General features: G+C 48.7%; 4 protein-coding genes across 4 annotated transcripts; 1 reads left to right on the top strand and 3 right to left on the bottom strand.

The window, feature by feature from the left end:
* Positions 1-6,893: 6,893 nt before the first annotated feature.
* EI90DRAFT_3025619 (uncharacterized protein) lies at positions 6,894-9,256 on the top strand (the record flags this gene model as incomplete). Its single annotated transcript, XM_039057927.1, has 9 exons — positions 6,894-7,022; positions 7,187-7,609; positions 7,658-7,785; positions 7,851-8,040; positions 8,094-8,180; positions 8,244-8,537; positions 8,593-8,782; positions 8,824-9,093; positions 9,153-9,256. The coding sequence occupies 9 exons, from the start codon at positions 6,894-6,896 to the stop codon at positions 9,254-9,256; spliced, it is 1,815 nt and encodes a 604-aa protein (XP_038907407.1).
* A 340-nt stretch (positions 9,257-9,596) lies between these two features.
* EI90DRAFT_2959957 (uncharacterized protein) lies at positions 9,597-11,135 on the bottom strand (the record flags this gene model as incomplete). The annotated part of the gene is made up of 7 exons (XM_039055456.1): positions 9,597-9,951; positions 9,993-10,178; positions 10,233-10,303; positions 10,333-10,624; positions 10,677-10,865; positions 10,919-11,036; positions 11,087-11,135. The coding sequence occupies 7 exons, from the start codon at positions 11,133-11,135 to the stop codon at positions 9,597-9,599; spliced, it is 1,260 nt and encodes a 419-aa protein (XP_038907408.1).
* Positions 11,136-22,273: 11,138 nt separating this feature from the next.
* EI90DRAFT_3107329 (uncharacterized protein) lies at positions 22,274-22,851 on the bottom strand. Its single transcript, XM_039062624.1, has 3 exons — positions 22,778-22,851; positions 22,638-22,690; positions 22,274-22,364 (listed from the first exon to the last, which is right to left on the bottom strand). The coding sequence occupies exons 1-3, from the start codon at positions 22,827-22,829 to the stop codon at positions 22,290-22,292; spliced, it is 180 nt and encodes a 59-aa protein (XP_038907409.1). The 5' UTR covers positions 22,830-22,851; the 3' UTR covers positions 22,274-22,289.
* A 1,468-nt stretch (positions 22,852-24,319) lies between these two features.
* On the bottom strand, positions 24,320-26,025 carry EI90DRAFT_3107332 (uncharacterized protein). Its single transcript, XM_039062625.1, has 7 exons — positions 25,681-26,025; positions 25,537-25,654; positions 25,354-25,486; positions 25,180-25,299; positions 25,074-25,121; positions 24,859-25,023; positions 24,320-24,802 (listed from the first exon to the last, which is right to left on the bottom strand). Exons 1-7 carry the CDS (start codon positions 25,925-25,927, stop codon positions 24,464-24,466), a joined length of 1,170 nt encoding a protein of 389 aa, XP_038907410.1. The 5' UTR covers positions 25,928-26,025; the 3' UTR covers positions 24,320-24,463.
* Between the last annotated feature and the right edge of the window lie 420 nt (positions 26,026-26,445).

Below are 26,445 nucleotides of genomic sequence, written 5' to 3' on the forward strand. Positions count from 1 at the left end.
ATATATAAGGGGAAAGAATGAATGGGAGCGGACCCGGGCCGAAGGCCGAAGGGTCCGGAAGCAAACAAAGATAAGAAGCGGGGTTGGCCGCTCCGCGGCCGGCAATGACCGAGGGTCAAACAAACAATAACAGGTAAACAAAGGAAGGAGTGTAGGGCCGCGATAGCGGCGATGGTATCATAGTAGCGCTGGACTCGGAGTTGGGCCAGAGTCGGGCGCGGGGATGGTAGCGGCCCTGTAGGGGCCAAGTGGGCGAGGTAGGGGAGTCGCACTAGGCACGGTGCCGGAGGCGGACTCAGGGCAGGAAGGTTGGTGTGGCTATAGGGGAGTCGGCCAGGTGCAGGGGAGCCTAGGGGCAAGCAGGGGAGTGAGCAGGGAGTCCTCATGGAGGATAGGGCTGAGGTCAGGACTCGCGCTCGCGCTCGCATAGCGGGAATGGGCTCGGGCGGCATCGGGATGGGTGGCTAACGGGCCGGGATGCATGGTCGTGACAGGAGCTGTACTTACAGAAAAGAAAAAAAAGAAGACGGAAGTGAGGAGTGAGAGGAAGGGAGAGATGAGAGAGGAGTCGGGGTTCCTAAGGAGCTTCGGGTCCAGGCTTGTCTGGGTACCGAGAGTGGAATGCTTTGATGAGGTCGGAGGCGTGATCGAGTTCACCAGCAAGGAGCCATTGTGTCTCCTCGTTGGTCCCTTCATAGCCTAGCCACTTGACCAGGTAGAGGAACTTGTTGCATCTACGTTGGTCGATCTTGGAGTCGAGTATCTCTTTGATCTCGAACTCGAACTCGCCTTCGATTTCTATGGGAGGCGGAGGTGGCTGGTGGTGGTTCGGAATGATGTTCAGGATGGAAGGTTCGATCTGTGAGACATGGAATACCAGGTGAATGGCTCGCATGTTTTCCAGCAGGCGGAGGGTGAGGGAGTGAGTTCCAATGCGGGCAATGATCTCGAATGGGCCGAGGTTTTTCTTGGAGAGCTTTTTGGAAGGTTGGGTGGAGCGGAAATACTTGGCCTTTACATAGACCGAGGTTCCTCCCTCAAAAGCTGGGGCAGGACTCCAACAGGAGTCTGCTGGGCCCTGATAACGGATCTGAGCGAGGTGCATTTCCTTGCGAAGGAAGTGGTGGAGGGAGTCGAGATCTACGGAGTACTCTTGGGTGCGTACTGATGTTAGGTCTCGCTCCAGGTGAACAGTGATGTTCAGATGGTAGCCTTTGTTGGCGAAGAACGGAGAGACACCTGTGGTGGCATTCGGAGCGTTGTTGTAAGCGAACTCTGCGAGAGGTAGGAGTTCGGACCAACCTGCTGGTAGTTACTGTAGATGCGCAGGTACTGCTCGAGCGTCTGGTTCATCCATTCGGTCTGACTGTCTCCTTCCAGATGGTAACCGGAGGTGAAGTGGAGGCGGATGTTGAGGGCCTTACCAAGGGAACAGAAAAAATGAGAGACAAACTCCGGACCCCTGTCGGAGGTGATGTGGGAAGGAACTCCGCACTTGGAGAACACATGGAGGAGGAAGAGCTTGGCCAGTTCCGGAGAGGTGATGGTATCGTGGGTAGGAATGAAAATGCACTGTTTGGACAGGCGGTCCACAACAACCAAGATGGAAGTGAATCCAGAAGAGGAGGGTAGCTGTTCGATGAAATCCATGGAGATGGAGTTCCAAGGACGTTTGGGGATGGGGAGTTGTTTGAGTAAGCCATAAGGCTTATGATGGGGAACTTTGGCATGGGCACAAGAAGTACAGGATGAGACGTAGCCCTTGACGAAGTTACGGATGCCCGGCCAGGTATACTCACGACATACTAGATCCAGAGTCCGGTTTTGACCGAAGTGTCCAGAAAGTTGGTGGTCGTGTTTGTCTCACAAAACGCGGAGATGGAGATCATTGGAATCCAGAATGTAAATGCAGTTGTCCAGCCTTAACAGGCCTTCAGCATCAATGGACCAGCAGGAGTTGGGGAGGTTGGGGGAAGCGAGATGAGAAGAGATTGTGGTATTGGAGGAGAGGGAGGCTAGAATGTCTCGATGGAGAGCCTCTGTGTCAACGAGTACAGCTGCTCAGATTACTGTGGCAGCTAGGAACGTGGCTCGTAAGGGCGCAGTGAGCTGCTCCGAAGTGAAGACCGGTCGGAAGTTCTGTGGTTTGACACGAGCGTAGTCCATATCCCCTTCTTTGGGATAGACGTCCCAGCATCTAGTCAATGCATCTGGTTTTACTCCGAGTCTTCTGGGACGGAATCGGACAGTCATGTGGAACTGGGAGAGGAACTCTGACCAGCGGGCTTGCCGCCAGGTCAAGAGTTTGGTGGTGGAAAAATACTCGAGGTTCTTGTGGTCAGTGACAATGTTGATTGGAGTTCCTGAACCTTCAAGGTAGTGACGCCATGATTGGAACGCATCGTGGATGGTGAGCAGTTCCTTATCATGGGTGTCATAATTGAGCTCCAGTGCCGAGAGTGTTCTAGAGTGGAAAGCGATGTAATGGGTCTATCGCCTAGACTCGAGACAGAGAGAAGGGGGAGGGTGGTAGTGTGCGTGGGTGTGGTTCGTTGGGCTGGGTTTTGGTCCGTGGGTGCTACTGAGTCTGCAAAAACCTCAAACAAACACTCACCTACATCTCTCTTGGACGTCAAGGCTGAGTATTATGATGTGAGGGGTCTTAGACGTGAGCAACTAGCTCAGAGGGGGCGTTAGGGTCGTGGATGGCATCTTTGCCACTTGGATGCAACTTCTGCTTGTCCCTTCACGGGTCTATTCAATACTCACTTGTTATGTACAACTGTTATCTAGTTTATATATGTTGGAAATGGAATGAATGGACTGGGGGAATGTAAACGGGCCGTTAGGCAACTGTAAATGATGAATATCCAATTGGGAACAAAGAAACAATAAAAGAAATATGAATGAATGGGGAATATACATCAGCAAACTTGGTAGGGAGCTCTTGGAGCTCTCAGAGCTCTCAGAGCTCTGTGAGCAAATTGAGTCTTTTTGCTGTGCACCCTCTACACATTGGGTGGAGAAAATTAAATGTTTGAATGATTTTATTCTCCTAAGGATGCAGAAGTGCAAAGATAATATGTATATACATTTTTGGAAATGCATATTAAATGGCCAGCATCATTACTTGAAACACTCTATGAGCTCTATGAGCTCAGTGAGCTCATAGAGCTCATAGAGCTTTTTGTTTTTAAATCATGGATGGTCTTCATATCTCCATGAAATCTGCTTAGTTATTTTGGCACCAGTAGTGCAAAGATAATATGGATATATATGTGTGTAAAATGGCCATTGTCATTGCTCTGAAAGCTCTATGAGCTCTATGAGCTCTATGAACTCAGTGGGCTCATAGAGCTCATATACCTTTTGTGTTTACTAAAATCAGCACCTTATTTTTTATTGCTATTTACAAAATTTGAAATTCAAAAACTTGCACTTTATCTTTCATCTCATTTCTTGCTCAAAACTCAACCAATTTTGATGATTCTATGTGAATTGGAAAGCACCAAAGTGTGGCAATGTAACCATGCATGTTATGTAGAGTATAAACAAAGTGTTCCAAATGAAGTAAATTGAAAATTCCACCCAATAAAGCAAACAAAAAGCTGATGTATTCTTCAGATATCATCCAAGCCTTTGACACCAAATTTCCCATGGTCAAAAAGCCATGGTTATTTGGCTCACTGTCAGGGCCCAGCCCTTGTTCTGTGACGGGCCCAGGGGGATCCTCCTAGTCGCTGGGGTATCTAGTCCCAGTCCGAGATCCTCAAACTCACTGAGGGGGCTAAACCTTCTCAACCTCCTCTACAAATGGGAGCCAGGAACTATACAGTTTTCAGCTCTTTGTTGACTTTCCATAAATGGCACCCCCCCCGTGGGAACGAGCTGCTCACCCAGAAAGTTCCCACAGTTGTGGCTGTGATGGTTTCTGGGTGAGTAACTTGCCCAGAACTTTCCCATGGGTCTGCATGCATGTGGGATTGTGGAATAGTGAGGGCTGTGCCCTGACATTCACCAAAACATGGTGGGAGACTTTTCTAACACTGAAACATACATTGCTACATTGCCCCACTTTGGCACTTTCCAATGCACATTGAATTATCAAAAAAGTGAATTAATTTTTTTTTTCCAATTATTCCTAATTTCCTGAAATATCTCTCCCTAACTTATCCCAAAATTTCTGATTTTTCCCCTGATTTTTTGGACATTCTCCTTTTTTAGAAAGTCCCCCATTTTCTGAATTTTCCTTAATTTTCCCTGACTTTTTTTCAAGTTTTTAGAAACCCCCCAGTTCCCCCTCATTTTCCTCCCATTTTCCCCTTCATCCCCCCCTCAATTTCCCCCCATCCCCCCCTTCGATTTCCCCCTCATTCCCCCTCCCAATTTCCCCCTTCAAATTCCCCCTCATTCCCCCCCCAATTCCCACCTCAATTTCCCCCTCATTCCCCCCTCAATTTCCCCCCCATTTCTCCCCCATTCCCCCCTCCAAATTTCCCCCCATTCCCCCCCATTCTCCCCTCCAAATTTCCCCCTTCAAATTTCCCCTCATTCCCCCCCCCCCCTCCATTTCCTCCCTCATTTTCCCCCTCATTCCCCCCTCATTCCCCCCTCCAAATTTCACCCCATTCCCCCTCCATTTTCCCCCCACTTCCCCCCCCACTTCCCCCCTCAATTTCCCCCCATTTCCTCCCTCATTTCCTCCCTCATTCCCCCCAATTCCCTCCTCATTTCCCCCTCCAAATGTCACCCCATTCCCCCCTCCATTTTCCCCTCATTTTCCCCCTCATTTTCCCCCCATTTCCCCCTTTAATTTTCCCCTCATTTTCTCCCTCATCCCCCCCCAATTCCCCCCCATTCCCCCCCCTCAATTTCCCCCCCATTTCCCCCCCATTTCCCCCCCATTTCCCCCCCACTCATTTTCCCACTCATTTTCCCGCATTTTCCCTAAGTAATTTCAGATTAACTGCATTTATATCCCTATATTTGGCTTATATATTGATTGGGCTACATACCCTTGGTGTCTGGTGCCGCATTGGTGCTGAAAGTGAAGCTGAGTTTGTTCAGTCCCTTGTATGGTAGGGACTTGGCTATGGCTAGTCACATGATGCCATAGTCAATGCTTTTAAATTTAAATTTTAATATCGGGTAAATTAAACACTCAGGGAGCTCATATAGATAATAGTCCCCTGTGTGCAAATATAGCTCTATGAGCTCTCAGAGCTTTGACTACTTTTTGGAGCTCTCAGAGAAGGGGACCTGCAATTTCAAAGTACTGAAGCTCTGAGAGCTCTGAGAGCTATGAGCTCTATGAGCTCTCAGGCCTCTGCATCCAGGTTTGCTGATGTATGACAATGGGTCCGAAATGGGAATTGTGAAGGTTAACTCCGCAACACTTCGCCGCAGCACCCGACTATCCTCCCGTCAGGTCTCCAGCTTTCCAACGAGCCCTTATTCATCCCAATTGGTGCAGTACTTCTTGAGATGTGGCCATTGACAGGTGCTGTCAAGACCACGTGAGACTATACTCCGTGGGTATGGGATTGCCATTCTGGGAAATGATCTGGGGGTGAAGAAGGATGGTAGAGCATCACTATCGGGTAGAAAAACGGCTGGTTTGTATGTGTGGTTATGGAGATCTAGAGAGGGGGTGAAATTGGCGGCATGGTTGGGCGTGGGAATTTTGCTTGGGGTTGTCGGGAATGATGGGGAAAATATGGAAAAATATGGAGTGAGTGTATGGAGTGTTGGATAGTGATGGAATGAGTATCGGGAGCGTCAGCGGATATGTAGTGCATGTTGGTGACCAAATTCTGTAGAATCCGACTTTTTGCAGTACACGGAGTTGTCCCCACAACAGCAACAGGGCGAATCTCTCCATCATCACAACAGATGGACAGGATTCCGGAGATCGCGTAATCGGAGGCATCGGTTTCTACAATGAGGGGGGCGTCGGGTAGCCAATGTGTCAGGATGGGAGCAGAAGTGAAGGCTTCTTTCAAGGTGTTGAAAGCAGAGCGACAGTCGTCAGAGAATAGCCAGGGGGCTCCTTGATGCGTAAGGCACATCAAGGGGACCACAATGTCAGAGTATTGGTGGATGAAACACTGATAGAAGTTAGCGAAGCCAAGGAAGGACTGGACATCCTTGACTTTATGGGGCTCGGGCCAATCTTGGATGGCTTTTACCTTACATGGTGAGTCCGGAGGGAGAAAGGCAGTATCCGAGATATTCCATAGTACGGAGCTTGAGAAGGCTCAGGTCAACTTTCAAAAACTGGGTGTTTGCCAATATATCAATATTGTGTTTTGCCACTGAACCCATCTTTGCTTCCATAGTCACTTGATGTGTCCGTTGCACTGGCTCATGTGTCACGAGCCTCTTAGCAGTGTGCGTTATGCGCTCTGACTCATGGCATCTATTCATGTGTGGACGGCATCTATTCCCGTCACATCAGCCTGCTATCTGCTATATCATGTCATTAAGTCAACATTGTCTATTCCCATCGCATCATCGTTAGGCAAGTTACCAGCTGATTCGTCGCCACTGAACCAATACATTTTCACAATGTTGTCTCGCCACTAAACCATGTCCGCTCGCTTTGCTTCCACGGTCACCTGATGCGTCGTTGCATTCATGGCGTCTATTCTTCTGCTGCTTTGTCTGTAGTTTGGGGGCTCGGTCATGCTACCTAGATCTCTTCTTCCCCGAAAGCCCTTTTCTTCCTGGCGCCTCTGGGGGGGGGGGGGGGCAACCCACTCTAAAGTACACATGAACATTTCACACCACGATCAATCAGCCACGCGCCACTCAGGAATCACTTTTTTTGAGCTATATATAGAAGACTTAGGCCCAATTGTGCATCCTACAGCTACAGCTGCGATATCACTAGCATGTCGCACAACATTTGCCGTGGTTGTGGTCGTGACTTTCCCCTCAAAGCGCCTGACAAAGACTGCGCAATATGCAGTGCTCTTGATGCCTTGCCCCAGGAGGATACGGAAAATATCAAGGAATTGGAGGTATGTTACCATTAGCTCGATTTCTGGCAGACACAGGCTCACAGGATGTGAAGGCTCGACGAACTGCACAGTGCTGAATTTGCGGTGTCTACTTTCGACGTGGAGAAATTGTTGTATGCATTCCATGCATTGATCATTTGTGTATGCCCAATATTTCCATTCAGTCTTATGTTCTCTCATTTTGTTTTCTAGCGAAACATGGGGCTCCAGAACGAGTGTTTAAGGATTCACTTGTTGCCAAAACATTGGCTGATTTCAACATGCGACCTTCTGGCATTGCCAGTGGCTCTTCTACATTGTCACATCCCCTGCCGCCACCTTTGGCCACTGAAGCCCCAGTTGAACCACCTCTCGATGACATCCTCACTGGACTTAGCATGCGGCTCCAGCACCACCACCAAAATGTTTCAGACCAGCGCCTCGCAAAAGGTCGATTGCAGAATGGAGCCCTTCAGTGTGCTATGACCGAAAAACAGTCAAACCAAGGTTTATGTGCAGCATACCAGCAGAGAATTGCCACTGTCCAAGGCCAAACAATTAGGGTCGATGTTCTTGGTTTTCGCACTGAGAAAAATAAGTTGGTGCAGGTAAGACTCACAGTTGAGTTGTGTTCGCTTATCTGTGCACTTCTGTAGCTCAACCCCTTGCGACTCAACGAAACTTATGAAAATAAGGCTTATGTATCCGTGGTGGGGGCCAACCTTCTGTTCAAATTTTGTCAAAGTCATAGTAAATTATATCTGTTATTGCCAGAGGTCAAAAGGTGAGTAGAACATGGATAGAATCATTCTGTTCCATCGTTTTGGTGCTTATATTTAACCTTCATAGCCACATCCTGACATTCTACTGGCATGTGAATTATAAACGGCCCAGATATGCGATACTCCCGATATCGGAGTGGAGGGGGAATACGATTGCTGAGTTGTTTAATCACCGCGCACTTAAGCATCACATCAGTGCAGATGATGTCAAGGAGCGGCAGATCACTTTGCGCATCTGCTATAACTTGACTGACCTCGTAAGTTTCGAAGTGGCATTAAACCTTTTCCCCAATCTCACCATACACATCAGATGCCTCCATCCCCCAAAAAAAGTAGGAAACGGAAGAGTGACCATGCAGAGGATAATGGCAAGTATTATTCTGGTAGTTTCTTATTCGTATGATACTCACCATCCCCTCTAAACTCGGAATCAAAACGTCTGTGCTCTCGTGCCCCTAAGCCACTCTACAAGAGCACACCATGGGTAGACCCCAATGTTGACTTACTTGATGTCATATCCTGCCCAAGCGAAGTCAAATCCTACTCAACTTTCAAAGGGAAAATGATACCGATGACAATCAAAAAGCGTGTTCTGAGTTTGGAGAGTGGCCTTCCCAAAGTCGAGGATGTCCCCAACACAGTGGAGGTTCTGGTTGCGGGAAACTGGTGTGATGGCTTAGAATTGGCAAAGGCTGGTCAATTGTTTTATGCATTGGGGTACATTGGGGATGGGTTCTCAAAAGTCGCGATCTATGTGAGTAGTGCACTTGTGCTTTATTCCCTGATCTGTACTTAAGCGCCCATATCAGGGTCGGGAAGGTGAACATGGCTTAGCAATCTGTGTGCCGAAGCAATCAGCGCATACTGAAAAGGAGGTCAAGTACTACCTGGAGTGTGAGCTTCGTATCACAGGAATGGCCCAACAATTTGCCATGAACTTCATGAACGATGTGAAACGGGCAGTTCAAGATTGCGTGCTTAGATGCAGTAATTTTGTTAGTAAGTATGCATGTCCCATATTCTTACAGCATGATCAATAGGCATCCAGTTCAACACCAATGGGATGTTCATAGGGACCCTAGTTGAGGAAATGCCACATGCATCGTCGGAGCCCATTCTTCCATATGATACATTTATTGCCACCAAATTTCTTCCCCATCCACCCCAAGCACGAGGATTTCAGAAGTTCACTGGGTCCATGGGTGATGTTGAGCCATCGCTATGTCCATCTGAGCATAATACTATGGATGCATTTCAGCATTATACTAACAGGGTGTCCAGCGGAAAATACTTGATTACCGACCTTCAAGGTATGTGAAGTTACTTAGACTCCTTACTTCTTTGGGAAAATATTTATTTCTACAACTAGGTATTTGGAGGAGTTCCACCAATGCCAGCTGTTGGATGCTTTTTGATCCCCAAGGGCACTCGTCTAATTTCAGGCAAGTCCCATCTGATTACGATGGTGAATGACTATAACTTATAACCACACCTTAGATCGGATGGCACAAATCTTGGACTGGGTTACTTCGATGAAGGAGTCTGTGCAATAAATGCATATCTCAAGGGACATAAGTGTAACAAGATCTGTGCTGCCATTGGCTTGGATACCGACTCAGATGACGATGATAGTAGTAGAAAGAGTGGGACTGAAATGGAGGGGAGGGAAGGGCCGGGCTCTAACAAACAATTTTCTGGCCACAATGAGGATGACAAGCTAGCAGACAATGATTAGGGTAATTTGTCAACATTGTTTGAATTATTCTAAGCTTCTATCTTTGGAAATAGAATACTAGAAAAGCCAGTGGCGGTTCTACATCATGGACAACATTTTGCGAAAGATGACCCACACATTGTGAATTGAGAGTTCATGGACATTCAAGGAGTCATATATTTTCTTAGCACTCTCCGCATACTCCGGGGGCACAAATTGAAGGGAATCACTGGAAAGTTCTCCCTTCATGTGATGGACAATTTTGACATCGATGTCCTGCAAAAGCACGTTCCTCATGCCAAACTTCCCTGGGAGCGCATAGGCAATATTTGCAGAGACTCCTGAAGGCCCAACCTTGTTGTTGAGTTTGCGAACCCTAAAGGCATTTTGCTCTAAACGCCATTTATCCAATTCCTGGGTCAGGAAAAATGACCAGAGCCACCGGCACAAAGCACTAGGATAAGTGGTAAGATTGAAATGCGCAAAACTACTTACTAGTGCACTAGGTTTTCAGGATTGTATATCCCCTCTTGCTCTCCTTGCCTAAACACTAGGACCATGTTATCACCGAAATCCTCACACAGCCGAAGCCATCCCCTTTCAATCACGATATTGCAGGTACTGGAAGTAAAATGATGAACTGGAAGCTCATCGCTGTTCAGTTCAGGATAGAAAAATTCCCTAACATGCAAGATGTCACATATCTCGAACATAAGGATTCACAAAACCACATACCGTAAAGTATGACCATATGCACACATAAGCGTAGTCTCTGATCCGTGGTCCGTCATCAATTGAACTTGAGGCTGCTGAGAAACAGCGGTGCAGCGATAACAGCGAGGTACATACCACCAAGCTCTTCAACCAACTCAAGATAAACATATGCAATCGTCTCCTTCAAGCGGTTATCAGGTAATAACTTGAGTTTCAGCCATTTCCCTGGTGCAATGTCGCGTATCCCATAGATTGAGAAGCCTATTTTCTTCAGTTTGTCATGGCCATCACCACTCCATTCTGCACCTGGGCCGACACTAATAATAGGGTGTCGCCTGATCTTCTTGCCACATGGCTCTCGCTTTTCAAACCCTTCAAGCTCAAATTGCTGCATTATCTCCCTAACATGCTCCCTGAGGATTCAGTTCAGCCAGGGCAAAGGTAAAAGTAGTAAACAACACTTACTGTCTCAGGTGGACTCCTGTTTCCATTGCTATCTTTGCATGCGTCAATCTGACTCCTCTCCTCATGTTTGGATCTTTGCCCATCTGGTCTAGCACGAGTTGAGTTTCACGGGTGGAGTGCATCTTTTTTGCTGTGGTATGAGATCCTACAAGACCTAGTTCTTTCCTCCGATGCTGGATCGTTTGGACACTAGAATCAGACTCACAGTTATGATCTGAATGTTTTTATAACATAGAAAATACCTCATATGAATGGGCTCAGGCTCAGCTGCAAGCAGCTCCTTTATTACCACAGGGTTTGTGATGAACTCCTTATGGTATCGCTGCAATGCCTCAGCGAGGCGGGCATCCGAAGCCTTGGCTGAAGGAGAGCTGACAGCGAACCAGTAGCATGAGGCAAGATCTACTTACGGACAAAATCATATTGATTTTTCCCACTGGGGTTATGATTGTGTGCCATCGAGGTGGTGGAAGATGGTGGTCAAGCAATAGGATAGGTTTTAAATGCTTCGGAGCAGTGGCAGCTGAGTGTTCCCGTTAAAGAGAGGCTGGTCACGTGCCTAAGCTGAGTGGCGAGCAAGGATTAGAGCGCCAACAAGAGTGACTCTCGGAATTGTAGAAGCCTGATGTCACATGATATAGCAGAAAGCAACCCAACTGTCATATCCATCCCCGGCCATCGACTTCCGGTCCCTCCATTCCCTCTGGTCTAACTCCGCTCCTTCTTCACTAACCTCGGAGCTCCCGTATCCTGCAATCCTCTCGGTACCCCTCGATGGTCACCACCCCCTCATTTCAATTTATTACCTACGCCTCCCTCAGTACGGAGCCCCGAAGACTTCCAGACAGCTCCGACGTCCGCTAGCGCACTCCCGTCTCCGCTGGGCAATACACTCACCTGCCCTGCAGAGCCCACCTTTGGGCCTATCCCTCCTTTCCGTTTCTGGGTTATCGCCTGCCTTTCCGCTAACCCTGTGACCTGAGTCGTCGGTAATATTCAGTTGGCTAATGTTTAACCCCGTTAGCTCCGCTCCATTCGGCTCCGCCAATGGCGGACCCATCTTCGCTGTAACCATATATATATCCCACTTGTACATAGGTTACACTCCAGTAATAAAATCGACTAGAGTTACCCCCCTTCGGTTCTGATTGCCAGTCAGTAAGTTAGGGCACAGACGTGTCACTAGGCACAGCGCTCTTGGCAGAAGTCGCTGAGGCCAAAGCCCTCCACTACAGAGACACTCTTTCGTCTCGAATCCGGTCTCTGACACCAACCCGGTTCAGAGTAGCCAAGGGGAATAGACATCGGGAGCCAAAGCCCAAGATGACTTCGGAAGTGGAAGTGGCGACAAACCAGTTGTAAAAGACTTAATGGCATGGTGTAGCAGAAAGGAAGCTGATGTGACGAGAATAGACACTGTGCATGCATCAGGTGAAACAGAAGAATAGACGCTGTGAGCCAGAGTGCCACCTTAGCGCTGAGGCTGGAGCCAGCAACGAACGGACAGGCACAGACACATCAGGTGACTATGGAATGTATTTTATATTCTTATTGATTTATGGTTTAGTGGCGAAACACAATATTGAAATATTGGCAAATCTTTGAAAGTTGACCTGAGCCTTCTCAAGCTCCGTACCATAGTGTCCATATGAAATTCGCATTTCTTTGGATTGGCATATAGGCCATGTTTGCGGAGTCTCCTAAGAACTTCTCAGACATGCTCCTGATGTGAAGCCATGTCTTCCGAGTAGGTAAGGATGTCGTCTAGGTAGACTACCACAGAAATGTCCAAGAGGTTGGCAAAGATCGTGTTGACGAATCGCTGGAAGGCTGCGGGTGCATTCATGAGACTGAATGGCATGACGAGCCACTCATAGGAACCATAGCGCATGTGGAAGGAGGTCTTCCATTCATCACCTGCTGCAATGCGAACCAGGTGGTAAGCATGCCGGAGGTCGAGTCTGGTATAGACTGTGGCACGGCTAGGGGCATCAAGGAGGTCTGAGATGCGGGGGAGTGGGTAGCGATCCTTTTTGGTGATCTTGTTCAGCCCTCGAAAGTCAACGCAAAGATGGAGGGATCCATCCTTCTTGCGGACAAAGAGGACCAGTGCCACATGAGTGGAAGTAGCGGGACAAATGAACCCGGAGGCTAGGTGTTCATCTAAGAAGGCCTGGAGAGCCTCGAGTTCCAAAGTAGGCCTTCCTCAAGGTTGATCTTCAGGTCATGCTCACGGTGCAGTGCCAGCGTCAAGGCTTTGCTCTTACTGAACACATCTGCGAACTCATGATACTCCTTTGGAACAGCCGAGAGGTCAATGGAATTGGTGTGGGATGAGGCAGCCCTCAAGTGGCTGTCCTTGGAGGGGATGGTTATGCTGAAGGATACCGATCCTTCAAGTTGACAAGCCTTCATGAATGCGGAATGGCTGACAAACTCGATAGATGGTAACAGAGGAATGGGAGCCTGTGACTGAGGTGCTGGTGGAACATCAGATGGTTGGATGTCAGGTGATGGCAATGGTACCGGAGACGACGGGGGAGAGCTCGGAGTAACTGTCTTGGTAGGTTCAGAAGTTCGGAACGTAATACTGCTTGAGACCCAGTCAATCAATGGATTGTAGTGGGTAAGCCGGACTAGGGAACATGATCCATCCAGCGATGTGACAAAGAAGGTCGTGGGGGTGATGTTTCCGGAAGAAGTGGAGGGGAATATCAACGGCATGGGTTATGATTGAGTTGGTGCTACCATCGAAAAGGTGTAGTTGTAGGGGTTTTATCTGATATGTCTTCAAGGCCAACTTCTTTACGAATGTGTTGTCGACGAAGCAGTCCAAAGACCCAGAGTCTATGAGTGTGGGTACATTCTCATAGGTGCAGAAAAGTTTATTTTGTGTCCTATCATCGGATGGAGGAGAAGAAGAGACAGGAGAAGAGAAATGGAAAGAGGTGGATCAATCTACGGAAGTAGTCGGAGGGGGCAGAGGAGAGAGTGGTACATCAGCAACACTATCTACAACGGGTAGAACATTAACCAAAGGGTCAACATCAAGAGGAGAAAATAGACCATAAAAAGAAACGGGAATATGGAGGGAGGATAAGTCAGAGATGGAAGATGCATTTAAATGCACTTCTTTGAGTGCACAGAGGGAAGAATCGCAACCCCCGGTCCATGTGGAGTCCATGGGGGTGTGGACTAATTTTTTGCCTCTGCAGAGATGAAAGGTCCGGTTTAGCGGAGCTGGCCTCCGACTTCTTATTGTCCTTCAGAGGCTTGCTACTGGAAGCAGAGTTGAAAGAGGAGGAGGGAACAGGGTCGGAACGAGAGGCGGTGGTGGACTTGTCGAAGATGTTAGAGGAGGAGGGTTTTGCATGGCATATTCCGGAGTTTAACTTCCAAGTTCGGACTTTCCAGACTTACCTCGGACCTTGCAACTATTGCATTGTCCTATTCAATTCCGCTATTCTCCCTCATTCCTATTTGGGCTGCTGCTTCCTTTCTATTCAGTCAGCTAGCCATTCCCCACTCCCAACCTCCTTCCTTCCTCCTTGGGCCTTGGCCCTTCATTCCTCCTTTGGGAAACATTATTGAGTCAAACCCTTGACCCTCAGTGTTGTTCCTCTTTCCACCTCCCTTTGTCTCCTTTTGTCCTACCCTTGTTCCTTTTGATTCCGGACCCCTCCTTATATACAATGTACCTAGTAACTTGTAACCTCAGTCCGAAATCGACATGAATTCCCCCAAGAGACTTTCCCTCTGCTAGATCCGAAATTAGGGACCCCTAGGACAACCAGCAATGGCACAGCACTCCGCATGAGTCGCTGAGGCCGAGGTCCTTCCACGCTAAGTCTCCGATTCCACTCCGGAGTCGTCTGAGTCCGCCGGTTCTAACAACAGGAGCATGATCGGAGTCGACGGGAGAGGAGTTTCTAGATTAGAAAAGCTGCAAAACTCAACTGGGTTTCTCACCAATTGACTAGGACCAGGCTGTGAGGGTTCTGGGGACGGTGAGGCAGAGTGTCAGAAACTGTATTCAAGGTGATCACGGGAAGCAGAGCAGAGTATGGTGGCGTGAGTGGTCACTTAGCTAATGAGCTACTCCGTTGCAAGGTGTTGTGGGGGTTGGGACTTTGGCTTCAACGACTTGGCTAGAGCGTTGTGCCACGCGTTCTAGGCTGTCCCGTATTTCACGTTAGTGGGAAAGACCTTGCGGCAACGTTGACTTAAGCTGGGATGAAGTTGAGAGGCGAACTTAAGATGAGAGTACTTGGGGGGGAATTCTAGTCAATATTCGAACTAAGGTACATCGACAGTAAACTACAAGTATAAATACGAAAGGAGAACAGAGAAGGGGCCAGTCAGTCCGGCACAGGACAGGAGCAGGATGGTAAGTATGACAGAACTAAAAGAGCAATGAGGACCAGGGAAATGGAACAGAGGATGGCGAAGTTGGGAGGCAGAATGAATAGGCTGACAATCTAGGTGCCAATATGGTGGCAGATCAGAATGTCAATATACGAATAAATCAAATGTCAATAAAGGAATAACCAAATGTCAATAAGGAGCAGATCAGCGGCGACCATATCAACCGCTAGTTAGTTAAGCAAATAAAATGGTATCGGCCGAATGGCTGAGGAACTCAAGTGGTGGCAGGAGAACGAAGGAGGCGCTGCTATGGGGCCATAGGACGGGAACCACTATCAGTGCCGCTAAGTGATGGGCAATGGTGCGATTAATGGGCGCAAGTAATGGGTGCAAGAATGGGGGCGCAGAAAGTGGTAAGGGTGGGGACTTTGCGGGGCCGTGACACAGAGTTGGGAACTAATGTGCATAGTTGTGAATGAGTGCCGGGGGCTTTTGGTGCCATACAAGACGTGTACTAGTCAGGGAGTAATAAAATACTGTCAGAGACCAGGTCAAGATGAAGGAATGTCTCTGTGGCGGAGGGCTTCAGCCTCAGCAACTTATGCCAGGAGCGCTGTGCCAAGTAACATGTCTGTGCCCTAACTGTTATGGGAATGGACCTAGAATCTTATGGTCCATGACTATAGACAATCAAACCTTAGCCCCTCCAACTTTATTTCTTTGTCAAACCCCATGCCAAGCTTTCCCACTGGGTTTTGGTGCTGGCTGGGGGATTTGTTGAGTTTCAAGGGACTTCCTTTGACCATTATGATTTTTATATTAGATAGTTAGAAGTCATATGATGTATAAGGCAGATGCCGGAACTGTTCTCTTTATCAAATATACAATCTCAGACTATCACCCAGTGATTGTAACTGTCACCCCAGTGTGCCACCACCTGTAAACCTTCCCTGTAACATCTGACTTGGTCAATATTGATGTCTACATCAATATTCTTACAATCCATGAGGAAACCTCAACGACCCGGTGAGTGCTCAGACACCGGACCTCACCCTTCCTGCTCCCACCCCCCACTGGGTGGTTGAGCTCCCTTTCCTACCCTTCCTGTAGTACCCTACCAGGTCCTACAGCCCTTCCTCCCTTCTTGGGAGGGAGAAGTGACTCAAGCAGCCCCAGGATGCTTGGCCACGTACCTGCGGGCCCTAATTCCCACGGTCACTCACTACCGTGCGCTAGTCAACCAACCCGCTTGTCCCAACAATTCACACTACCGGTACACTCCCTTGAGTGCCAAGTAACCGATAGTCGACCACTGGGCTGCTCCCTCACACTACCCACGCTACCGGTACGCTCACATGAGCACCAAGTCACTGCTAGCCAACTGTTAGGTGGCTCCCTCAAGGAGCCCCCATTATACCTGCTGCCGGTACGCTCCTCGGAGTGCCAAGTTACCGTTAGTACACCTGGCCTCCGATCTCCTCCTGCTCTCCCTTCAATGGCTATGCAGCCACCTCTGTCCATGAGCAGAACAGCTCAGGTTGGGTTCCCCGGAACCCATTCCTGTAACACTAACGTAACCAGAACTAAAAGGGGGTAAACTCTAGTCGATTTTATTACTGAGGTGTAACCTATGTACAAGTTGAGTATATATAGTTACAACGAGGGTGGGCCTGTAAATGGTGGGGCTGAGTGGAGCGGAGCTAATGGAGTCAAACATTAGCCAATTGAATATTACCAACAAGTTGGGTTATGGGGTTAGCGGAATGGTAGGCAATAACCCAGAAATGGAAAGGAGGGATAGGCCCAAAGGTGAGCTTGCAGGGAAAGCGAGTGTATTGCCCAGTGGAGGCAGGAGTGCGCTAGCGGATGTCAGAGCTGTCTGGAAGCCTTCAGGGCTCCATACTTAGGGAGGCATAGGTAATAAATTGAAAAGAGGGGGTGGTGACCATCGAGGGATACTGAGGTGATTGCAGAATATGGGAGCTCCAAGGTTAGTGAAGAAGGAGCAGAGGTAGTCCAGAGGGATCAGAGGTAGTGGAAGTCGATGGCTGTGGATGGATATGACACATCTGAGGCCCCTTTCAGATGCAGCCCAACCATGGCCCACCAGCATTGTTGCTAGTGACATTCCAGACGGGACTGGTCAGAGTGAGTCTCCAAATCACTTTCATGGGACCATGCTATCTGAACTAATCAAAACTCAAGCTCTACCCCTCAATATGTTGACAGCTGCTGCTGAGGAGCTATACGATCTGATCAACTGGCTTGACTTGAGTGCAACTCCTGAGGCAAGCCCTGCAAAGTGTTGGTCCCCTCACTCAAAAAACTTTACACTGGACCCTGTGCTTGCTTTCACGCTTCAACGTGCTTGTCAGATTTGCTACCCTGATGTTCCGTCTTCAGCCAAACCAGACCACATGTTTGATGTTGACATGTCTTTTGGTTCTAGCAAGTCGCAGGAAACTCCCAAAAATCTGTTCAAAGGGTCATTTAGGAAGTTTGTCTGAGCTATATCCATGAGCAAGGGTGCATGCGAATCACTAATTAAACAAGAGCCAAGCATCACTTCACTATGCCCATATGACTGTGTGGTGTCTTGGAACGAGGCCACCATCAGAGGTTCCTCTCGCATTGATCAACTGCAGGGCATTATGTCAGGGATGTGCATGCTCGCAATGAAGGATGCCCCAGAAACCTAATTGATATCAAAGCTGGGGGACATGCCCATCCCAGCATGCAGTCATATAATGTGGCATCATAACCGACAGCTGCAGATCAGATCAGATCGGAGATGAAGAAGAAAAGAAGTAGAAGCTGATGGAGATATGGGTCATGTGGCAATGCACTACTTACGCTAGCAACCCGAAGGCGTGCCCTGACACATTACCATTCCATTGTCAGCCCATTCCCACAGCAACTCACTGGCAAGTATTCCTCCAATGTCACACAATCTAAGCAAAACATCAGAGTGACTGGTCCATGGACAGCTTCTCCAGCATCCTTGTCGATCCCCAGTCCAGTGGAGAGTGATGACAAAAATCAGTGAGATTATCTGCTGGGCTGCCCTGTCCAATCGCTTTCAGATGCCATCGGTCCCATCCCCAATGGATGGTTTTTGAGCCAAGTATGCACTGTGAGATTTCCTAGCCATGCCTGGATTTTCTTGCTGATTTTTTGTGAATGTCTTTGTCCACCACAGAGGAAAACCGACAATAAAAACCGACAAAAATATCCATTGGAATCCCCTACTTGAGGGCTTTCAGATTCCATTGGTCACATCCCCAATGGATGGGTTTTGAGAGAGGTATGGGGCCGTGAGATTCACTGGCCATGCCTGAATTTTCTTGCTGATTTTTTGCGAATGTCTTTGTTGGCTCTGGTAGAAAACAATGACAAAAATTGGCAAAAATATCCCCTGGGTCCCCCTACTCGAGCACTTTTGGACACCTGTCAGGGCACATACCCTGACTTAGCCTGGACCCGGACCCGCATCTGGACCCACTCCACTTCCCATGCACTTCCTGTGCTGCACGCTCCATGTGCCGCATGATCTGACCCCGGATCCCACCTCATGTGACTTCCGGGTATCCCCGGAAGTTTTCGCCATATTGGGGCCACTGTGGGAAAGTGAGAAGTTAACCTTCTTCTCACTTTCTTACCCACAGTAGGCAAGTGTATCTACTTGCCCCTTTGTTTATATCACTTTCTTACCCACAGTAGCATTGTGCCCTGGGATGGGCTGTTACAGGTCAGGCTCTGGGTTATAGAGAGAGGGGTCATGGGGACCCGGGTTTGTCCCCTGACAACACCATCAGTCCCATCTCCAATGGATGGGTTTTGGAGGATGTATGGGCCATGAGGTTTTCTAGCCATACTCAGATCTCTTCGCTGATTTTCCACAAACGGTATGTGTGATCTGACTGGGAAGATAAGATAATCATTGTGAAATGACACTTATGTACATTCAGTGGTGTGGTTTTCTACCCTTACAACTCTTGATGGTGCTGTCTCTTTTCCCTTCCACTCCAATCTTTTCAAGCACAGTACCAAAATTGTCACTCATCTTCAGTCCATAGTGTTTAAGGAACTCTGCTTCACCCATTCTGCACAGTGGGGAAGTGTTAGTGTTTAGTCACCAAAAAGAGAGGAGAAGGAAGAGACTACAGACTCATCAAATTTCTGGCCAACACAATGGTGCTTGCCATATGTCACTCCATGTGTGCTTGAGTGCTTGCCAGTGTACCATTCCCGCTTCCAGTGCTTCAGTGGCACTCGGAGCTCATTCTCATCCCCATGCAGCCATTGTTTGATGGCATCCTCAAGCATGTGGACTGGGGGAATGGTGGTGTGCTCAGTGCCCGGAGCGGGTTGGCCATCATCATCATGGTGCTCTTGGGGCTGACTGGAGCCTGAAGGAGGGTGGGATAGAGACTGGGCAAGTGGAGAGGAAGGGACAGGGCTGGGGGGAGGAAGGGGGGGAGGAGCACTGGGTAAGGTTGGCTGTGGCCATATTAACTGAGTGGGTCCTCCTAGCTGAACCATTAGGGACGTACAATCCATTACTGTGCAGACATACCAGTAATGTGGTGGTGGAAGGTAACGGGGTGAGGAGGAATAAGATAGCCTATCATGTGCCTGAGTTGATCCAGTGAGACTTGGAATGAAGCAAATCTTTCATCAATGCTTCGGAGCCCATGCCTGAAGTGGTGCATGTGTTCCTCATACCGGCCCATGTGTTCCTCAAAATGGGCCATGTATTCAGCCAGATGGCCAAACTGAGAGCAAGCTTCTTCTGCAGTCATTGCTTTGAGTTGTGACATCGCTCCATTTTGAGACTCTAAGTTGTCAATGTGAACCAGGGCAAGTGAGTCACCATAATTTGTTTCTGTGGTGATCAGCATATCCATAGCATATTTGAGGAGTGTAGATGGCTGGAACATTGTGAGAGCCTTGGGAATGTGGATGAGATATACAGTGTAGACTCACATTTTCTCCAGGTGCCCATCCACCCCACCACTGGCACTGATGAAGTGGCCACCTTCTGAAAACCGGTGCAAGAGCAAACCAGTACTGAAGACCACCACGCCTGAAGCAGTGCGATGTCAGTCTGTCAGTCTCCAGTTGCACTTGCCTTCCATAATAGGCAAGGAGATCATTAACGGTGGTGGTTGAGAGTGTTGAATTCCAGTGAATGTCATGAGAACGGTGAGAGCAGGAGGGAAAGAGGGGATAGTGAGGCTTCAAGGGTTTTCCACTACAATATCGCAGAGAAAGAAACTGAGTCCAGTGCCTCACATGGCAATATGCATCAAGCTCTGGAGTCACATTGGGTCCATCATGCTGGGAAAATGTGTCCATGCCATAGAGGGGATAGATATTGTACCGTGTCCCTATAAACTCGGACTCAGGCCAGCAATAGACTGATGGCCACTGGATTTAATTTACCTTGGCAACCAGACTCATCACTATGGCTCTGTTTTTGCCAGCCCTTGCAGTTCACCAGGGTGACCCACAGATGTGGAAGGCTGTGACTGACTTCCTCATGTCCCCAATCAAGATGCTGAATAAGAATTGAAGTGAGTTCCTCATTCCTATGTCAAAAGATGAAGTATGAATCAAGGGTCGGTACAGCAGAGATGTAGGTACCGAGTCCATAGAGTCCAGCCCAAAGATGTTAGTGTACACAACATGAGGTGGGAGCAGATGTTGTCACGTTGTTTAAGGGTGAAGGACTCGCTGGGAATACTAGGGTCAAGAAAGAGCCTTGCTAATCAGATCTGGAGGACATTGAGCAGCAGTGACAGCCTGAATAGCCTTAATGTCGCTAATCTGGATTGCCCTTGCATGATTCCGGATAGTTCCCTCAGATGTGCACAAATTCTTCACAGATTTGACAAGATCAATGATCAGACTGGATTCACATGGGTTTCCCTGGCACTTTTCAGGATCAGGGTGTGGATGCCAAGTGCCCTCAAATCCTCTAGAGGGGAATCAGAAATGATCACTTTTCACTTTGTAAATTTTATGTCACTACTCACAGTTTCCTGAAGTGCCACTTGAATGCAGAGTGAAGTATGTCTACAGTTGAGACAGACTTGTTCTGATCAGTAGCGCGGAATGTGATGTATGCAGCCAGTAGTTTGGCAGTAATTTCCACAGGTTTGTCGAAAGCAAACGGAGCATCCTTGTGTTGGAAAAGAGATGCCTCCGGATTTGGATCCTCACCCTCCAAGGGGGGGTTACTGTACTTGAGGCAGTTCTCTTCCAACCACTTCTTAGCATTAGTTATCGCTGAGCTATAGTTCCGTTGCGTGGAAGTGGACTGGAGGTGCATATCTATCAATTCCAGTGCAGAAGTGGGGCCTGACCCCAGTTCAGAGTGCGGAGCCAACTTCTTCCGCACATTCGAAGTTGCATGCTTCGGCAGATGACATCCCTTCTTAACTTTGGGCATAGTGGGCACAAGTACTGGGATGGATGAATGGGCCAGCCTCGGCACCGAGTTTCACGTGTCACATCAAAGCACAAGGCCATCGGCAAGGGACACAACACCCAGGGATTGTGTCCGTTAGTTTCTTTCATACCATTGGGGCAGTCCGGAGTCTGACGGGTTTCACGATGCGTCAATTGCCCAAAGAGGGTTGACATTGACAGGCTGGTGATAGGGTGGGCATCCTAGAATGAATCACGCACACACCACACACAGTTACATTACTATCTACATGAAGACTATGGAATGGCCTGATGATGGAGCAGGGGGCACAACACATAGTACAAGTACAATGCGGTGAAAGGGTCTTCTTCGTGCAATGCCACGCATCATCTACACACAAACCTCCTGTGGATACCAGTAATGAACGACCATTGACAATGACATGTTGTAAATAAAGCACACACTTTATAAACAGTAGGGGCATCATCCTGTAGACAAAACCCAACATGCCTGAGCCACGTATCAAGCCCAGGAAAGCATGGATTGAGGTCTGCTCTTGGGACAAGGGCGAGAGAGGCAAAGAGAACCAGTTGGGCTACACAAGACACCGTATTAGTGACGAATATCAACGTGTCATTGCAGCTGACCTCATGACAAGTCCCATGGCTTCACCTCTGACATCTCCAATATTCTCGTTTAATCTAGCAGTCGCGGACTTCTTCAAAGGGGAAGCTGCCTGAACGTGTCTGACTGGCTCAGTACCACGTTGTTTGCTCCACCCAAGGGCACTCCAATGGGTTTTTGGAGGCCACGCGTTAACGCGGCCTAGGCTTGCATGTATCTGCCTCCACTGCTTTAGTTAGTTGATGCATCTCGAGAGGGTCTATAGTCTGCGATGGCAAATTCGGGTGTAAGGGGGTAAGACCAACGGCAGAGAAGGAACGATCAATCACAAATGGGGATGTTGGTGGGATGACAGCCAAAGCCGGAGGTGAAATGCATGTAAATGCATGTTCCATGCTCTCAGTATGGCTGTGGTGCTGCTTGGGAAGGCGAGGAGCAAACGCCTTCTTTGGAGTACGTGAGCCATACGAGCTTGGGCGAGAGTTTCGCCGCTGTCGTCTGTGGCACAACTCAGATGGCAAGTGCGTGTAAGTCCTCACAGAATAATCATAAAAGGCCCGAAGGGCAGCAGGTTCTTGAGGAGGTTGAAATGCTGGGGAGGAATATGAGCCTGAACAGCAAGGGCACTCACAAGCCAATGCAAAGCGTGAGAAGTCGGTGTCAGCCCAGTCGTGCTTACTCTGTTGAACGATATCAAAAGCCTCTTTGCCTAAAGCACGATACCGGCGCATAATCTCAGTGCTGCCATCATCGTTATCCCATTCCACAACATCAACTTCAGGCTCGCCTGTTTTGGCGTTCACAATCTCAACCGGCATTGAAGGCACTGGCGACACCAGACTAGACACAGAACTCCAGGATGAGTAGAGAAGCGAGACCAGGAACTTCTTCCATGATAGTCTCGACTCTGGAACCACGAGACACAGACGGTCGTCGATGGCCCTGTCCCCTCACTCTGATCTGATTTCCCGAGGATGAGGAGGCCATACTGGAAGGGCGTGACCACACTTGGTCGAGTCAGGTCAATGCTCGATTGAGAACCTGAATCGCTACAGTCGGTGGTGGGGGGACCTTGTGATTTGACCAGTGCCATGGGCGCGATGCGAACCACTTGAAGTAAGGCGGAAAGCGATGGTTTGGGGATAGAGGGGCAGTGAAGCGAAGGGAGTGTCTCTGAGTGTCTGGACATAGTTATTTCCTACGATGCGAATGGGGAGAAGGTAGTGTCTGGAGCGGCGGTCGTCAATACAATGGTGGTTGGACGAGAACGAGACTCATTTGAGGTCAGGCTTTGATATTTCGCTGTAACTTGGCTGTGGCGGGACGAGAAAAGGTACATGCAGAAACTATACATTCTTCGTTAACGTCAAGGCAACAGAGGAGGCTAGCGACATACCATCCATGGAAACCTCAGAACCCTCCGCGTTCGCAGTCAGAGCGCCAGCTTCAAGGCTTTGCCTCTCGACGAGGAGACCTACGGCTAGAACATCTCACCGTACGTGCCTGGCTCGAATACCATCCGTTGGAGTCGAGCAAAATGGGTCTTTTTTGCCGATTGACGGCGGCGGCGACGGTGAGGCGTCAGAAAAGGGCCGTGCGCGCGATTTGCATGTTCCCCCAACCGGACGGAACGGCACCGCACTGCGTTCGAAAGCCCACGAGCGAATCCAACACCATCAGCTTCGTCCAAAACGGCGAGGATGGGATGTTGTGGGTGAGGGAGATACAGCGCGTCCGGGGGGGATGGCTACAGCCCTGAGGAACGGCAGAGATCGATCGTCAGCAAGAGAAAACAAAGAAATGGAGAAAGAGAAAGAGTGCGGCGCACTCACTCGTCTTGTCTTTTTTACTCTCGTGCAGCACCGCTAGGGCTGGGCTGCCGCAGGTACCCCGTCAGCGAGGCGAGGCATGAGCTGGTGAGTGGAGCTGCCGTGGCCGTGCGTTCTGCAACGAGAACGTGACTGTAACGTGACCGCGATGTGGAAGGAAGGGAAGGAAGGGGAGAAAGCCGAATATTCGAACAAATGAACGAAAACGTGGCAGGAGCGCAGGGATTGCACGGTTACATGACATATGGGGAAACACCAACGGAAGCAAAGAAACCGACTTCCCGTTTTTTTCCCTTTGCCCACCACGGCACGGACCGAATGAATCCATCCATCCGTTTCGGGCTCAGGTTTGGATCCGGATCCTCAAATTCCGAGATACAAGTATGATCATCCACAAACGTCACATGATCTTTTTTTTTTTGGAATACAGTCATTTTCCTGCGCGGGTACAACATCCACAGAGACATGGAACAGATAAACACACACAACATCAAAGTAAAGGGTTAAGTGGAGTGAGAGATAAGTGAAAACCATAACTAGGCCATCGTGGAAACGTGCCGAAAGTACTGCAACTTCTCTAGCGCGAAGTGAAGTTCTGGAGCTGCATTTGGCTCTGTCATGAGCGAGATCGGTTCAGGTTCTCGAAGAAGAAACTCCCGCACATGCTCTATGGCGCCAGATGAATGAAGAACCCATGCACAAGCAGCATGCAGGGCAAGGAGACGTGGGTCAGGAGGGGGGACGACCTGACCATCTTCAGTCTTAGCCTCTTTGAATTTGACAATTTTCTGAATCCCGAATGACTTCAGTGCCACATCGCCCCCAGAGTGTTCTGGAGCGTATGTATTATTGGCAATGACGGCACGGTTTTGATCCTAGATAACAGCAAGTCAATCCAAAAACAAGGGTAAAAGGTGGCAAAGAAACGTACTAGAGCTGGCACTAACCACAGGTTGAGGGCGTCAAACTGCTTGTGCGGCGTATCTGATGTTGTGAACACATTCAACGGATTGTCCAGACCATGAATCCCAAGCTCTGTAAAGGAAAACCCTCCAAACCGCTCGATCAATGCCACTGCCTTCTTTGCCCACTGGAACTGAATTAAACAGATTAGGAGATACAGAGACCATGAGGAAAAGCAAGGACCTTAGCCTTTACCCCTTCTGACTGGCCCTCGATGTCCTCCGATAGCGACTTTGTGATAATGTGAGCCACATATGTTTTCACCGAGGTCGGGTTTTGTCCGCTCCACATCCATTCCAGTCACGTTGACTTGCTTTCCTCTGAATTCGAGTTGCCTTGGTGCACAACCCACAAAAGACTTATCCAAAAGACCAGTGAAGGCACAGCGATGGTCATCACGAAGCAAGACCTGGCCGAATGCACCGATGAGGGGATAACAACAAGGTCAGTAAAACATACTCACGAGCTGCTTCAGGCTATCATAGGGGGCCCGGCGCCATAGCAGCCAATCTGCGGCCCTTTTCTCTGCTTGCTCGAAGGAGCCTCTGGGACTTTGACCTGGTGACAGTATGGGTGTACGGCCTTTGGATTGAAAACTAGAGAGCAAGTCAAAAGCTGCTGGAAATGAATAAAAAAGAACTCACACACACGAGTTAGCCCATAAATGTACAAATGGGCGAGCCCAGCCAACATCTCTGCTTCCACCTGGCCCACAGGCTCCAACATCTCTGCTTCCTCCTTGTCTGCACACTCTAACTTTGTGCCTTGCCGGCACACCCAAGGATCTCACGGGTCAATGCATCACACCCTTGCTTACTAGGTGCCGCAAGCAAACAATATCCAAGGATACGTGCAACCTTGCACGCTGTGAACTGGGCCATGATGTCCTCCGAGTAAGCTTCTTGAAGCTCAGGAACGTGGATACCCCATCCACCCAACTTCTCTAGGGAAAGGCACCGGCTATATGCTTTCCATTGTTCATCGCTTAGCTCTGGCCTTAACTGTTCTGGCGTTCGGGGTAGGGGTTGGGGTTCCATGTTGTTCAGTAACAGCGGCGAAGGGTGTGCTATGTCGTTAGGTGTGAGGGATCTTAATGTCGGCAGAGGCCGGCGATTGGGTGATTTATGAATTGCGGCTGGCTTACGGATCCAAACATTTTGGTCACGAGTTTAAACCATACATTTGTCGGAAAATCCCGTATATCGTTCGAACACCCGGGAAACATTTCATGGTGTTTTATTACAACTATCCAACAGCCGATGAAAATGCATAGGTCAGATGTGCTACCAGTTTATGTGTTATCTGTAGAGAAAACCAAGTTGAGGGCGGCTGGACGAGAATATGGTGGACTGTTATAGACTCTTAATTAGGAAAGTATGTCACAAAATAGTAAATACATGCTTCGAGGTTGTTCCTCAACACACCCTCTCAAATGAAGAAGAAAGTAATAGTCTGACATAAATGTATAATGTGGAAATGAAATTCGAAACAACGTTAACAGGAAAGGGATAGGAAAGAAAAGATTGAATGAGAATGAAGCGGTGAAAGAAATGTG

Source organism: Cantharellus anzutake, assembly GCF_015039405.1.
Source record: "Cantharellus anzutake strain C23 chromosome Unknown EI90scaffold_376, whole genome shotgun sequence".
Taxonomy (NCBI): domain Eukaryota; kingdom Fungi; phylum Basidiomycota; class Agaricomycetes; order Cantharellales; family Hydnaceae; genus Cantharellus; species Cantharellus anzutake.